At 36.5% G+C, this 17,483-nt stretch overlaps 1 protein-coding gene across 1 annotated transcript; it reads right to left on the reverse strand.

The window, feature by feature from the left end:
• Positions 1–5,563: 5,563 nt before the first annotated feature.
• LOC140826842 (lon protease homolog, mitochondrial) lies at positions 5,564–17,043 on the reverse strand. Its single transcript, XM_073189353.1, has 20 exons — positions 16,579–17,043; positions 15,231–15,296; positions 14,617–14,793; positions 14,460–14,525; positions 14,176–14,217; positions 13,951–14,073; positions 13,158–13,256; positions 12,535–12,600; positions 12,370–12,456; positions 12,161–12,200; positions 11,372–11,543; positions 10,905–11,029; positions 10,218–10,348; positions 10,016–10,120; positions 9,762–9,875; positions 8,588–8,755; positions 7,609–7,710; positions 7,247–7,438; positions 6,467–6,985; positions 5,564–6,036 (listed from the first exon to the last, which is right to left on the reverse strand). The coding sequence occupies exons 1-20, from the start codon at positions 16,753–16,755 to the stop codon at positions 5,857–5,859; spliced, it is 2,751 nt and encodes a 916-aa protein (XP_073045454.1). The 5' UTR covers positions 16,756–17,043; the 3' UTR covers positions 5,564–5,856.
• Positions 17,044–17,483: the final 440 nt, after the last annotated feature.

Below are 17,483 nucleotides of genomic sequence, written 5' to 3' on the forward strand. Positions count from 1 at the left end.
TGATATCGCCATATGCAATAAAAGAATGGGGAATCTACAAGATTCAGTACTGGGAACAATCTCAGGAAACCTCTGTGCAGGAAAATTTGTAGGAGTAATCTATCCAAGGATAGCCTACAACCTGGCAGATCGAGATTTCAGCCGAGCCTTAACATTACATCAGAATTTTAAGGAAAAAAGGTTGATGAAAGAGGGCAATAGACCATATTCTATTACCTATCAGATTTCATATGCTCTATCTAATACACATCATTCTGAGTTGTTTATTAGAAACGAATTTATTGAAATCCCTGAGATATTTGGAAAAGTTGCGCAGGCAATTTATCCAGAAAGAATTGAGTTTCCTTTAATACAGGAAACAGATATCCAGATCCAAGACAAACCGATTCTACAGAGGAATCAAAGTCTTAGATTGGAACCAAGAAGACTATCTTTTCAAGGAGATAGAATTACAAGTTACAGATGGGATAAAAAGCCTGTCATAGAAACCCAACAGGAGCTGAAAAGTTTTTGTACAATAGGAAAGCTCAGATGCCCAGAAGGTTGGAAGGAAGTAGAAATAGTATTTGATATTACAAAACAAAGGAATCAATTTCCTTGTAATTCAATATACTATTTGGAACAACCGATGATAGGAACTTACCAAGGACTGATTAATATCGGAGAATTGGAGGTTCATATTCAAGGAATCCCAGGAAAAGAATCAGAACGATTGATTCTTGGGCTAGAGTTTCTCGAGGAACATAAACCTTGGAAACGTCTAGAGTATGGAATGGAGTTTATGGCAGAAGATAAAATGTGGAAAATCCAATGAACACAAGTCCATTCTCCATATACATTCCAGTAGGAATGTTGTATGAACAATATAAGGCAGAATATTTTGCTGCATATATTGATTCAGGTGCTGGAATATGTACAGCAAAACGAGGAGTTTTTCCAAATAATTTGGAAGAAGAGTTACCCAAGATTGCTGGAAGAGATTTTTCCAGAAGAATCTTAATCTTATGTAAAGGGATTAAGATGACTGAAATCATGATTGGCGGTACTGGACAAACACCTTGGTACAAGGTAAAGGCACCACCAATTTATTTTCATGATACAGGAGCTGACATATTGTTAGGAAATAATTTCCTACAAATGTTCAAATCCTATACACAGGAAAATGAGACTAGAAGATTAGTATTCACAACACCATGTGCTCACAAAATCATAGTCCAGAGACTTCGGGAGGCATTTTACAGAAAATTGTCAATCCAGTTTCGCAGCAAGCGTGGTGATTCAGGAAAACTTCTGAACCCAAAAATGAAGGATTCAAGACGGTTTGGAGAAACAATGCTCCAGTTAAGAGCAGATAAGGAACTCCAACCAGAAGATATAGAATGCCTTAAGATAACTCTACACACAAATGAAGTAGAGTTTGAATCTAAGGTATCACTGGAAGATGTCAAGAAGAGGATCAAAGAAAATTATAACGAAGATCCCTTGGCATGGTGGGACAGAAATCAACTCAGGGCTTGCCTTAAGATCAAGGAAGGCAAAGAGTATGAATTTGTCCGTTGTAAACCCATCCCAATGAACATCATTGATCAGAGGGATATGCAGATTATAATCAAGGAACATTTGGACCTTGGATTAATCAAAGCAGGTATGTCACCATATAGCAGTCCAGGTTTTCTGGTAAGAAACCATGGTGAAATTAAACGAGGAAAACCCAGATTGGTTATTAATTATCAAGAAATTAATAAGATTCTGGAGTTTGATGGGTATTTTATACCTAGTAGAGAACACTTGATTAGTTGCATTCGCAATGCCAAGATATTCTCTAAATTTGATTGCAAGTCTGGATTCTATCAGATTCGGATGCAGGAAGAAAGCAAGAAATTCACAGCTTTCTCCACACCTCAAGGACATTATATTTGGGAAGTATTACCAATGGGATTGGCTAACTCACCCCAAATATTTCAAAGAAAGATGGATGATCTTTTCAAAGATTATTTCAAGTTTATGTTTGTTTACATCGACGATGTTTTAATAGCATCCAAAGATATGAATGAACATGTTAAACATTTGGAGATTTTCTCTAATTTTTGCAAGAAAGAAGGACTGGTTTTATCTGAAAAGAAAGCAGTCATTGCTACAAGAAAGATTGAATTCCTCGGAATTGAAATCGATGAGTCAGGAATAATTCTGCAAGAGCACATAGTAGAAAAAGTGCAGAATTTTCCAGAAAATCTCAAAGACAAGAAGCAACTTCAAAGTTTTTTAGGGGTTGTTAATTTTGCTGGGATGTTTATTAAAATCCTAGCAAAACACAGGAAGGTGTTCAGTCCATTATTGAAAAAGGATGCTAGATTTATATGGACAGACGAACACACAAAAGGACTTATCCATTTAAAGAAGGTTTGCAAAAATCTTCCAAAGATGGCTATTCCTCAAGACGAGGATGATCTGATATTATATACCGATGCCAGTGATCATTGGTGGGCTGCAGTATTAACAAAGCTCACACCAGATGGAGAACAACCATGCAGATATTGTAGTGGGTTATTCTCAGATGCAGAAGCCATAAGATGGCATATCAACGAAAAGGAATTTTATGCAGTAAAGAGGGCTTTTGAAAAATGGCCATTATTTTTACTTGCAAAGAAATTCACTTTGAAAGTTGATAACACTCAAGTTAAAGCCTTTTTGAGGAATAAAATTGAGTCTAAACCGGAAAAGGCTAGATTATTACGATGGCAAGCTTTATGTCAAAATTATATTTTTGATATTATGATAATAAAATCTCATGAAAATATTCTTGCAGATTTTTTAACAAGAGATGGACAGCATTGACATTGATGCTATTATCAAGATGCAGAGGCATTTGAGGGAACACCTTGAAATGCTTCAAACCGAGTTCAACAAGTTAGCTGTTAACGCAGAAGTTGCGGGAAGGCTACAACAAGCTGATAAGAGAATTGTCTCTGATCGAATTACAGGATGTTTACAGGCATATACTCAGTTATGGTCTGTAACGTAAAGGCCTATCCTCCAGGGCATTGAGAGACCACTGGTTTCTCAAATGGAGAGTTTTCGAGTACAGGACTCTATACCTGTAGCGGGGGATTCAAATACCCCTTGCACAAGTGTTAAGTCGGGATCATCACGAGATGAGTCGGCTGAAACAAAAATTGAGACTCCTTATTCTTATCTTGAGTCCTCAAGTCAACCCTTCACCTCGGGGATTGAAGAGGGAGAGATCAACCTTAGGCCTCGTATTGACAAAGGCAAAGCTAAGGTTGGTACTAATGAAGGTGTAATTTCTATATTTCAGGTTTATCAGCAGAATTGGGAGAAATTAAAAACACGTATTGGCATTAACCCAGCTACAAATAGGGTTGATGTTTCAGGAAAATATCCAAGGGTATGGATGAAACCTAATTCATATCCCAAGGAGGTTAAAGCTTGGTATGAATTTGGGGCTCTTGCCTCAGTTTATACTACATCACCCAGCTTTCCGGAAATCTCAGGTTTACCAAAGTGGATCCAGGAAGCTGTTCACGAGACCTGGGCAAACAATGATTATTTGTCCAGAGGAGATGTTTTGGAGCTATACTTCTTTAGTGCAGCACCAGAACCACCAGGGAAAGGTTCTCACGAAGCCTTTCATTTCATCAAGCTAAGGAGACCGGATACAAATGTCCAAAAATTTATCAAGGATCCTCCAACAGAAGAAACACCCCTGGTTGCTTCAATCACTGAAGATGACATTTCTACCAGAAGAGCTTGGGGTTTATGGGTCTGTCTTACTGAGATGGACAAAGTCAAGTTTCCGTTCAAGTTCTACAATCATTCAGTGAACGGATCATTCCTCTTGAATACCATGACAGGAAAAACAACAAGTTTCGCAGAATATTTATTTGAAAAGAAAAGAAATCTCTTGTGGAACAGCAAGCTACCGGCAAGCAAAGAGACTCGTCGAAAGTTCTGTAATATGGCACACATAGGAAGATGGTCGGAGAACATCTGCTCTGAATGCCAAATACAGAAAGAACCAGAGTTCGGTAAAGGTTTCAAACCAAGATCTGATCGGAAGCATTTTACCGAAGCAAGGACAAGTGGGGAAGGACCACATGCACATTTTCCTCGAGGATACAAAAAACCAAAGATTTCTCGACAAAATTAAAAGGGACATGTGACCCTCCATTATAAAAAGCAGGACCACTACCATGTGAGTGGTAGAATCAAGACAACCACTAATTAGTGGTAAAGGACAAATGGACCACCAATAACAAATGGTGGATGACTCAGCAAGCATTGGATACCAACCTAAAAAGGAATCCAATGAATTAACTGGTCCCGAAAAATTCATCCATAAATAAGGACAGAATGAAAACCAGTTAACATACGAGAATCAAAACTTAAAAATGTATCGAGTATATTTAAAAGTTTTGAAAAGAAGGTTAACATACAAGAGGAAAGAGGCAGAAGCTCTTAAATGGTTAGTAAATCATTTCAAAGAGTATAAAAAAGATGAAATTACTGCCGATATCCTGGAAACTCATCGTCAATGGTATCTAAAAGAGATAAAGGAGGATGAGAAGTTGATGTCCAGATTAATAATCTAGACAGGGACCCTTCAACCACTACATGGTCCCCAAGCAAGCTGTAAAGGCTAATGAAGATTTGAAATCCGAGTTTCAGATCCGAAAGAGCCTTCTATAAATAAAGCCGGAAGAAGGAAGTGAAGATCATCAAAAATTTTCTCTATTTCTTTCATACAAGGTTGTAATATTTTCTTTCAAGTTTTATGTGTGTTAAGAGTTCAGCTACGATAAGTAGCTAAAACAAGTTTCTCCTCCTCTACAGGAGGTTACTATATAATAAACAAATGTTTGTGTTTGAATAAAAGAGATCTTTGCTCTTAGCCCCTATCATGTATTATTTTCAAAAAATTTGATCTTTTGCTGTACGCTCTAAGGTAGGAAACGAATTAGAGCTGTGCTAAGTATTGCTGAAGGAATCTGCTTAGTAACCATCGGTTGCGATCGTGTGGTTGGACTGTGAGGAGCAGTTCGTAAAAAACGGTGGATATAACCCGGTGGTACTCTAGTCAAAAAGGTAAAAGATTCAATTTATTTTACGGAAGCATGATGGACCTTTTACTACACAAAATTATTTAAAATAAAGATATAAGGGCAAACTTGGAAATTTGAGGGATATGGGGAGTTGAAACAAAGTTTTAATGGGATAGGGAGTAAAGAGGAGGTTGAGAATGGAAATAGGGAGTTTTTGACAAAATCCCCATAGATTTTTGTCTGTTTAAATACATCTTTTAGATTTTAAATTAAAATTTAAAAATTTATTGTTCATTATATTATATTAATATTTATTTATATATTAAAACATAATATTTCCATATAACTTTTCAGTTAAACCGATTTTTTTAGATAAATCAGTTTGATCACCGGTCCGATTACGAAAATACTGATGGTAACTGTCCAACAGGTAACTCTAATAGAGTGTGCGTGCATCACAACTAAATATGTAAGATCATAACTGCATTCGGAGGAAAGAAAACTCAGAACAAGCCTAAATTCTTTATGTTACTTTTTAATCACTACACTCAATCTGAGCAGCCAAAAAATCATTTGAATAATATATTAGCATCACTACAAAAAAATCACTGGAATTATACATCAGCATCACTACCAAAACTTTATTTCAACAACTGGTAGCTCCAAGGCTATGTATATCAATAAGACATACAAATGAATTAGCAGTACCTCCTCTGGTCGTAACTATGATGCATACAGGCAATGACATTTGCAACATCGACATTTGGAACTGAAGCCCTCCCACCAAGACGCATTATTATGTCTTCTGGTCCTCCTCGAAAGCCAAATCATATATCTGACTGTAGTCATCAACAAAATGTACCTCGAGGCCCTCTTTCACGTTAGGTGCTAACTCATCAAAATCTCTCCTGTTTGCCGAAGGAAATACGATGGTTTTTACATCACTACGCCTTGCTGCAATAGTTTTTTCCTTCACCTGGTATTACAAGAAGAAATTCAATTTAGAATGAAGGGGGTATGAAAGGAGAAATGAAGAAGAAAATTGACAGAGAGAACCTAGTGGGGTCCAGTGGAGTGCTGGCGATGAGGCGGGTGATCTAAATTTAAGCTAGATTTTCAGTCAAATATATTTTATAAAAACGTTAATATGGATTTAATCCAGATGATAGCTCTAGTGAATCTGCTAGAGCATGAATACATGAGAATTTTCAATTCAACGACTTCATAAACCAATGAACAAACTCCTGCTACGCAAATGTATCAACAGTTTTACTTGAGAAAGGCAAGCATACCACAGATTTAGCACCATATTCAGTTAAAATGAAATCAAGGAAATGTCATAAAATGGTCGGGGTAATATATATACAGAAGACAAACTGTCACAAATTCAAGTTCGATTCACATACCCCGCCTATAGGAAGAATTTTTCTTGTCAATGTGACTTCTCCGGTCATAGCAAGGTCCTTTTTGACAAGTTTATTCATGGAAAGAGACAGCAAAGATGTAATCATGGTGCAACCAGCACTGGGACCATCCTTAGGAGTAGCTCCGGCAGGAACATGAAGATGAACCTTCGAATTTGCAAAGAACTGATTCTCCGGATCCTTCTCAAGCAATATGGCCCTCGCAACAGTGTTTGCAATCTGAGCACTTTCTTTCATGACTTCTCCTAGTTGCCCAGTGAGACTGAGTGCCCCTTTACCTTCTCCTTGCTCAACCAGACTGGTTTCTACATATAGTGTTGAGCCACCCATTGAGGTCCACGCGAGACCCATAACAACTCCAACTGGAGTCTGATCATATATGCGCTCGGCATGGAAAACTGGCTTTCCAACATAGTCAACAAGGTTAGCTGTGTCAACTGAAACCTTTTCTACTGTTCTACTCGATTCGCTTTCTTGAACTTTTTCAGCTTCTAGTGTATCCTAATGAGAGCATCAGCAACAACCAAGTGGATACAACATTGAAAAATACGTAGGTCAGCAAAGGAACCAAAGCTTCAGATAACAGATAAAAGCTGATTATAAGTGAATATTCACTGCGCTTAAAAAAAACATATATCTATGTATCAAGTTAGTTCACGAGTGCATAGCCTCGTGAAGTTAACCTACATCATCATTTTAAAGAAGATGAAACAGGTAAAATTTCCATCATTGAGCACAGTAAGGACAGAGTATTTATGATACCTCTGGAGTACCAGATCGATCAACGGAAGTTGGACTTTGATCATCTGGGGAGTGAGAATCCGTGGTTACCACTTCAGCTTCTACAGTTTCATTTGACACAGTACCAGATTCTGCCATTTCCTTGTCAGGTTGGACAACTTGGGCAACCACAGGTTCAATGTTTTCTCCTTGTCGCACAAGTTGCAGAGCAATCTGTCAGCAAACAAAGAAAAGAATCATCAACATCAGAAGAAATAAAAATAGAATTCTATTTTCATGGCTAATATAAAATCGTGCTAGTCATAAAAACAATTTGGGCTCATCACAATTGAACCATATGAAACACTTCAAACTTGGAATAAAATCAAAAGCTACAGGAAAACCTTTCTATATATCTTCTCGATTTGCTTTTGAAGATTTCGAACTCCTGCCTCTCTGCAGTAATTTTCAATTAAGGCAAGAAGTGCAGAATCTGTGACCTCAACCTGATTCACAAGAAAAAAATATTGATATGCAATTGAGATTGACCATGAGTTGATGTTTATTCATGATTTATCAATACGAGCTAACCCCTAGAGGTTAAGAAAAATATCAGTCAAGAAGACATCATTAGGAAATTAGAATTTAAGCTGACGAACATCAATTAATGAAACATTTAATTAGACACAAATCAATCATGGGTGGGCCCATGAATTTGGACGAGGTCATGGGGAACCAGGTACTTTGGACGGCAAAACTTAAATTTTTTAGAAAAGGTAACCCTCACTGGACCTGCCCCTGCCCCTTAAATCAACCATGATAAGTGTGGTTCAGGAATATGTCAAGGTTCTAAGACATGGACAAAGAAAGGGTAATTACATTGCTAATGAATTAAATAAAGCAGTTTTAACATTAGTACACAGAAATCATGACATTTATTAGTGCGATCTAGATCACCAAAAATGCCAATCCAGATAGTAAAATTTATTCAAGCAGTTTTGAGAGAAACCAACAAATATGGAGATGTGGACAGTGGGAGTTTATTGCAGAAACATTAATTACAAGAACAAATTGTTTACCCGAAAAGCAAGTGGAAATTTACTCCCAAATTATTAATCTTGTTTCTCAAGGCGAAATGGCATAGGACAAGATTATAAATGGGCACCTATGTTTTAAAGTTTATGGTTTCGATTTCACATTAAAACCATTTGGACGGTCAGAAGTGCCACCAGCAGTCATTATTTACTTTTTTTCTTTTTTACTAAACCTGCCAATATGTAAATTATCGTTCAAATAACAGTTCCCCAACACCCAAATCATCAAGTCTCTTACCCTGTTGACTAACTGCAATAAGAGCAGGTAAGAGACAGGCAGTGGAAATACCTGCTCAGGCTTGATGCCACAAGCTTCTCGAGTAGTTTTCTCCAAATAATCTCTTGCAATGTGCATTTTCTCATCGGTGATATAACCAGCAATGGAAATTACTTCCATTCTATCCAAAAGAGGATTGGGTATCATTTCCACAACATTTGCCGTGCAGACAAACAAAACCTGCACCAAGAGAAATATTATACAACATACAAAGCATGTTAGCAAAAGAATCCACTGAAACAAAATTTCAAATTACATTAGGAGATTATTTGTGACAGCATTTAAACTCTTGAGAGCTTGCACAAGTAAAATAACAACCTGAAAGGCCTCAATGAGAAGTCTTTATTTGATTTTAGCAATCACAAAGAGACCGTTCTCAAAATTTAAGCTATACTAGCATATCAAACTGAAATATTGAAGAAATGTTTACACAAATTAGGGGTTTGATTTGACTTTGGGAAGTCAAACTAGACATCCTCTGAAATATTTGGCAGTACACAGTATTCTATTTCCCCATTGAAATTTCAGAAAGACACGTTTTTACTATTTCTAAAAACTTGTATTGATTTGTGGAAAAAGAGACGAAGGAAAGATACAAGAAACTCCAGAAAGAACATGAATTTAAGTATTTGTTCAGAATAAGGTGTCTAACTAGAAAGTGGATCAGACTAAAAGGTAATTCTAATTCAGTCAAATAGTTTGTTGGTGAAATAAAACCAAAATATCTTCAAGCAAACTGGTCCTCAAACAAGAATCATAAAAGGCTAACCAGAATATTATTTCCAGAATCAGACACTGCCATCCCAGACATACAATTGGGTGACTCGCAGAAACAGACTGTCTCAAGGGGTACCATTCCTAAAACCTATTCAAATGCATACTAACATAAATCGAAAAAAGAAAAATGCCAAGCTCACATACAATGCAATCTAGGTTCCTGGGTTTGAGCGCCAAATGCATCATAGGTAAGACTTTTTGAAGACAAAAGACAGCTGACTGAGCAACAATATTCAAGCATCAAAGAGGAACCTTTCCAAAAGTCCAGATTCTTTTAATACTGAAAATATAATTCCCCCATGTCAATCAAAACCAAGTCCACCAACCATCATAAGGGAACAACCATGAACAATGTCAAAATCACAAAATGTCGACATCACCCACTTCATCTTGTTCAAAACCCACTAACCTTCGATAAATCAATGGGAACATCAAGATAATGGTCCAGAAAATTAGCATTCTGCTCTGGATCAAGAAGTTCCAACATTGCACTTGCTGGATCACCTGCATGTCCTCTACCCAGCTGCCAACAGACACATATCATTCAAATATGAAAATTCAATTCATAGAATGAATATTACCTCAAAGAAAATAAATTACAGATGATAAAATTATGAACAGAAAGTGTAAGTTATGCTTCCAACAGAAGGGGAAGATAATTACCTTGTCTATCTCGTCAATCAGAACAAGAGGATTAGCTGTTCCCACACTCTTTAAACATTGCACCATCTTCCCTGGCATGGCACCAATATAGGTTCGGCGATGCCCCTTATTGTAAATTTCAGAATGAAACACACATTATTGTGTTAATCAAACCGAGTATATTTTTATCACTATCTCAAATGTTTCAAAGTTCATTACACACCTTGATTTCAGCAACATCAGATAAACCTCCAACAGAGAACCGGTAAAATTTACGGTTCAAGGCCCGAGCAATTGAACGGCCAATACTTGTTTTCCCCACTCCAGGAGGACCAGACAGGCATATGATTTTCCCTGTAAACAGATCAGACAAGCAGCTTTATGTATGATTGCAGCTTTATGAATGAATGCACCACAAGTCCAAAATTCAACAACAGTGATTTTGCTACAGAAAATGTATTTTTAAAAAATGTTTTAAATGAGAAAATGAGTCGTAAAAGAAAATAAACAGACAAATGATACAATATTTAATGTTAACCATTTGGTCCAAACCCAAGGGAGAATACTCAAACCAACAACACAAACCTCGAAAACTACGTGTATGCTTTGACTTTTATTCACTCATATCTTACAAGAAAACACGAAGATAGTATGCACAATCAAAAACCATAATACTCCCTAAAAAAAACATAATAAATTGTCTAGTCTATTGAGCATTTTCCTCGCATCAAGACATGTGGCCGTGAATGTGCTTGCACACACACATCTACATGCACGAATTTTATTAGTGAAATAACTGTAAAAGGCAAAAGGTTCACACCAGAGGAATCCATCAGCGGATAGAAATTACATTTTTTGGGTGCGTCAACTTAATTCAAGAAAGAGAACAAAAGTTGAGGAACTGCCCAACCTTGCGAGGTTCCTCTCAATTTCCCCACTGCTATGAATTCCAATATTCTTTCTTTGACATCTGTCAATCCGTAATGATCTTCGTCCAGAATTTTTTGTGCTTGATTTACAACAAAGTTCTCGTCACTGTGAAATTTCAAAAAATATAAATAATAAATTGGTCTGCATCCACAATTTTTGTGCTTGGGTTACAACAAAGTTTTCATCTAAAAAAATCGATATAATTTAGACATCTAAGCACTTTGTCGTGAATAAAGGCTTTATAGCCGAACTACGTAAATTATGTATTGTACTGTGCTCTCACTTCACTATATATCTATCACAAAAAATTTAAATTGTTTAATCCCCATACCGAGACACTAACTTTGTAAACTATGGCAAAATATGTCTTAGAAAGTAGTATGGTGTGGAGGAGGGAGGAAAAAATACCAAGTCATAACCCATGTGATAGGATAACTTTCTACACACCTGTATTCTCCCCAAGGCAATGCAGTCAACCAATCAAGATAATTGCGTGTCACATTAAATTCACTAGAACTAGCTTCCAAGAGTTGTAATTTAGTCAACTCTTCTTCTATGACTTGCAGAACATGAGATGGGATTTTCTCCTTCTTTGGGTCAAGCCTTTCCTTAAACTTTGCTGTAACAAACGCAGGATGTCAAAAATAAAAACTAGCAAGCAATTTATTTTAATAAAAACTAGCAAGTAATTGAAAGTTAATAAAAAATGAGCAATCTTTGTAGCAGATGCCTGATGCTAGAGCAAACACAAACTAAAAGGCATCTCCTATATCAAACTTCAGGCACTCTTAATGCTCAGAACAGATTACATGGAACTGAACTCAGAGATCAAGATGTACTAAACCAATAAAATCCCATCTAAGGGCAATGGAATACCACATGAAGCAAAATTAGCTCCGGCCAATTTTGATACAGGTATGTATTAATAAAGCAAAATAAATTTACAAAATGACAATACAATGCTGACCTTTCATGAAGCAATAATCAAGTGATATTTGTGAAAGTATTTTATCAACATGTACATTGATTCAATAAACCCAATAAATAGGCTCACGCTAATTCAATTACGCTCAGATCAAAGAATGAAAGTAAATTCAAGTATCTGATATTCTATATTTCCGTCTCTCACTTCTTGTATGTGCACCATAAAGTTTGGCAAAATGATGCGTAAGTATCAACCATTACAGGGTTTGACAGGAAAAACAGTAAAAAGTAACTAGATGAAAGAGAGCAAACCAGAAAGGGCGGTTTTGTCATCAGTCTCCAATCCCAATTCCTGTGCATTAAAATCATAATCAGAGCTTTCCTAAAACAGAAAAATATGCAAGTTCGGAAAAAATCTAAGAAGAAGGGTGGAGAGTGTCCCTGCCCAACTTCCTCTAAGCAATAAATGATTGCATGGCATAACAAAGTAAGAAGCATATTAGTTCCGAAAATTAACATGCCTTCTTTATAGCCTTGAGCTGTTCATTCAACAAGTAGCGGCGCTGCTCCCCACTTATCTTTTCTTCAATAGCCTTAGCTATGGATTCCTTTATACAACAAAAAAAGTTAGATTACCAAATCTATGAAAGTAAGAAATAATAGATATCTAATCAATTTCACCATACCTGGATCTTGCTAATCTCCATCTCTTTCTTCACCAATTCCAATGTAAGTTTTAGCCGTTTATGTACCTGAGTAAGGCAGCACAATGAGCAACAAAAAAATGAAATGTGGGAAAGTTAACAAGTCACTAAGTCAATTATAGAGTTTCGAAAACCAATAACCGAAAACTGAGCACAAGCCATGAGGCTGTAAGCAGTAAACATTTATCAACATTTTATCCCCGTGTTTTGCTTCTTCTTTTTTGTCAAAGCACCTTGCGCAAGGGCAGCTTAAAAAGTAACATGTTCTCAGAGGAATAAAAATGCTTTGAAGTTCTTGCAAGCATGTTGCCGTTAACAAGACATCCATCTTGAGACTATAAAGTGGCACACATGACTGGAATTTTCGCCCTCCTCCATTTTTGTCTTATAACAATTTTGAAATTGTATAGAAGTCCACGATACACAGGAAATTAGAGAGTAATAAGATTGAAAGCCTCTTTTTCAAAATGATTAATACGAGTAAGGAAATTCTGCCATTTTGTGTCCAAGCAGCTTGTGTAAATACCTTACTAGGATAAGAAATGAGAACCAATTAAATCAGACTGAGACGGGAAGTAGCACCTCTAAAACCAGCAGTTACTTACATCGAGTTCCTCAAGCACCTGTTGGCACTGTAACTTATTTGCACCTGATATTGCTGCTCCAAAATCAGCCAATCTTGGATATGTAAACTCCCCAATATGCTGCAGATATTGAAATATTAAGAGCTAACTGCTAGCATAGAGACAGATGCATGCAAACAATCAAGGCATCACCTACTTTTAAATAGGCGTCGGCAATATTACGAGCTCGAAATTGCAACACTGTATTAGATTGAGGCAAATGATTCACTCGTAATATCAATCGTCAGGAGTATCTCAAATTCTCAATTAAGTATTTTTATAGTTAGTACTCTTCCAGTAACTTACAAGTAAATTTTCTGCAATGAATGTAGCTCCACCCATGGTATCAAGCATATAACACACTTGCAATTAAGAATCGAAAATTTGTTTTTCTTCAGAGAATTGAAAGTAAAGTTTCTACCGAAATGCAGAAATTATTTAAAATCTTATGATGAAAATTCTTCTTGACCGTAGAAACATTTTCACATCCATATATCGACTGGTCAACATATCAAATTTTTTAACCTTGTAAGCAAAGAATGTGAACAAGTAGTCGCTAAATATTTGATACGGACATAAGAATTTTTGCCCCATAACTTCTATTTGTCAAGAATTGAGGAAGAACTAAATTGAACTACTTCCTAAATAGTGCTGGGGAGCTTGGATTATTAAAAACAATTAGAGCCACTTGGATACAGTACTACAAACAAATAGAACATTTTTTTTAATGCACATGAAAGGATCCGTTGCAAAATCCATGAAACAAAATTCAAACCTGGGTGTAAGTTTGGACGTGATCACGCCAAAGAGAACTTGTCTTCAAAACATCTCTCAAAGTAGATATAACTTCAAATGAAGTAGCCTTCAGAATGTCATCATCCTTGTCATAGGGTTTTTCCTAATAAACACATCACGCTTAAGCAAAGAAAGTTTCCCAAATAAACCGTGTTTCAACTTATATAAGAGAAAGCAGGTTGAGGCCTTTGAAGAATTTGCAGACCTTGAGATGATCAATTTTGACCGTCAGAGGATCATCACTGACCTGCATAAGACAATTATTCAGTTGTCCTGATTCGGCATTGTAGATATGCAACTGTAGCTGTACATGTAAACAGGAATGACCTACTGTATGTGCGGGTGCATGTGAGCATATAAAAATGACTCAGAAAAGCCCGTCTTTAAATAAATGAAATGAAAAGATACAGTTTAGTAGGTCCAAACCAAAATAGATGAATTAAACAGAAATATAGAACAATCTACAGAGAATAAAGGATTCCAACTCACCATTTCTGTTATTCTAAGTCGCCTGTGACCAATAAGAACTATCTGATCCCCTTGAATGCTTGTTATCTAGTATGTAAGCCAGTTTGATCAAATATAGAGAATTTGATGAGTGGATAAATGATTTTCAATAATTAGCAAACCGGATGTTAGGAATAACCTGAGCTAATGTGCCAACTTCATGAAGGCGATCAAATAAATCTTTTCCTTTGAGGTCGTGTATATTCTTTTCTGAATCTGAACCCTCGGTTCCTGGTTCATCTTTTAGGAGGAAAGCACCAGCATAAGGGGCTTGCCGTTTTCTACTCTCTACTAAAGCTGCTAACAATTTTGGATCCTGTAAAGGAACATAAGTAATGAAGTCTTTCCTAATCAAGATGAAGAGGAATCTGATGATATTACCCCCTTATGTAATTGCAGACTTCAGTTATTTGCTCATTTAACAATAAGAAAAGAAAAGGTTTCAACATTTTCCAAATTTTTACTAAAAATGAGATTCTTTCTGACACAGGGAAAACACCATTTGCAAGTGAAAACAGCTGCTCTTACAGCTCAAGAAAAAAGAGATGATAATTAAAAAGAAGATAGGCACAAGTCAGAATTCATAACAACTCCATAACCTGCATGTGCTACACATCCAAAAAATGTTTATATGCTTATAGGTTCAGCTTCAACCTAAATTGTTTTCATATTATTGCACTCAAGAGAAGAGACTGAAATATAACTTTGATACAATTAGTTACATTACAAACTACAGGGTACAAGAAGACATACCTTGACATAAATTGGCATATAAAACCCAGGAAATAATGGTCTATGTGGCAGTGGTAATGCTATCACCTGCGCAATAAACAAAAATTTGCATCAGTGACCAACTCTGAGACTAACACAGAATTAAGAAATGGAATTAACAGCATATGTTTTTTCACAATCCAATTACCTCTTTTCCAATTGCTAACTAACATAACAGAAACCTTAGTTGACAGATCTAGCCAAAGCTAGAAAAAAGCCAACAAAGAAAGCCATTTAAGTTTGGCAGTTTAAGTTTAGCAGCACCAAGAGACAAATACGAAAGTTAAACACTGACATAACAAGGAAACAGTACTGCTGCAACGCGTCTTCGAACCAAGTAGCAATCACACTTTAGATTCAATTTATTTCTTAGATTCATCGGCGGTGTTTAAATAAATTTCACCTGGAAATAGCTTCTCTAATCTCATGGGGTATCGCGTACGACGTACGTAAAAATAAATGCAATGCAATATATCACAAAAAAAATTACCAAGGCTACTAAATTTCCTCAGAATTCAGAAATTACCATCACTACAACATTTTACTCGTGGTCGCAAAGAAATTCTATTTCCTTCCAGCATCCATGCAGGGAGACTTCTGCAGGGACACTTACTATTCAAACTGGAATGGGGTTTTTCAGCATTTCATTGGAACAAACAGTAGAGTTTTTTTGGACAACCAGTCTATTTCCACTTTGAAAAATCATCTCAGGACAACTCATTCAAGATATCGACATCAGGTTGGAATCTAATGTTGCAACAGACCCCCTAACAATTACCTAATAATAGGAGATACCCTTCCTTCACCAGAGGAGCAAAATGAGTCAAGCCTTCTCGTAAGCCAATAGACTCAAACTCAAATTTTGCTAAGCTTGAGCTTCGTTATTCCTCAAAGGCGTGCCAGCTGGCTCGTGAGGTTTCTTATTAGCACTATTATTTTTCTGATTAAATATACACCATATTAAAATATCAATAAAATTTACTCGTAAATATCATTGTATTGCTCATTGCACACTCGGAACTATATAATTGAGCAAAAATATAATTCTAAAATGGCATCACATTGCATTGAAAGTTACATATTCACTCATTGAACAATCAAACCACAAAGAAGAAAGGACACGAAAGACTCAATTTTGACCAAATAATGACATACATCACCAATTAAATTTGTGCAATATCGATTTCGGTTCACTACATCATTGAGTGCCCAATCCATGAATAACACAACGCATTCATTTCTGAAAAAAATTAAATCATGGACAACCATCCACAATTTTTCAAACAAATGAACTAAATTTTTTAGCGGTTCACGATCATGAAAAACTAACAGTTAAACAATCTTCGGGTCTGAACACAGTAGGCACAATAGCTGACGAAGATTTCCCCTCCACCGCCTCTTCTCCAGCTGCCGGATTCCACCCGCGTAGCCTCTCCCCCGGCTGACTCCACCGGGTCGGATGAATCAGAGCAGAAAAACCTTGGGTAAAAATGCTTGCTCCTCCCATTTTGCCCTCTCTGAGAACTCAGCGCCCGGAGCAATGGGGGCACGATATCTCCAGAAAGAACCTGTACGCCGGAGGTACGGCCCGAAACGGCAAGAGGTGAGAACCTTCAGCATGGGGAATGATTAAGAAAAGCAAGAGTCTTGGGAGAGAATTCAGGAATTCGAAGGTGATGGAAAGCTAGGGTTACACAAGGGAGTGAAATGGAACCGCCATTGATGACTGATTGAAGAAAGCTTGGGGAAGAAGTAGCAGGGATTGATGACTTTTCAGTTTGGGGTTTAACTCCTGCATCAAATAAAACCTTGGGTTTTTGCTTGTTGACGAAACTGCCCTTCAGAAAAGGGGTGGGAGCCTGAGTAACGAAACTAGGTTTGAAAATAAGCAACATAAATTTTGAAATTGAATTTTGTATTTTCTTAGGAATAAAATTTTAATTTACCTTCTCAGAAAGTAGTCATCAAAAGTCTATACGATCCTTAGTATAATCTAGTTAATTTTTGTCGTCAACACAGACTACTAAGGCAGCGTTTGGTTTGGAGGATAAAATAAACTAACGATTAGTACGTAAATAATAAAGAAAAATGATTGTCGTAGAAATGTAATATATGGTATAAAATAATATTTTGTTTGGTAAGATTTTTAAGTGTAGGATAATTTTGAATTTTTTGATGAAAGTACTAAATTGTCCTTTCCTCTTTTTTTTTCTTCCACTCCGACGACGACGATCC

Source organism: Primulina eburnea, chromosome 3 (assembly GCF_022965805.1).
Source record: "Primulina eburnea isolate SZY01 chromosome 3, ASM2296580v1, whole genome shotgun sequence".
Taxonomy (NCBI): Eukaryota; Viridiplantae; Streptophyta; class Magnoliopsida; order Lamiales; family Gesneriaceae; genus Primulina; species Primulina eburnea.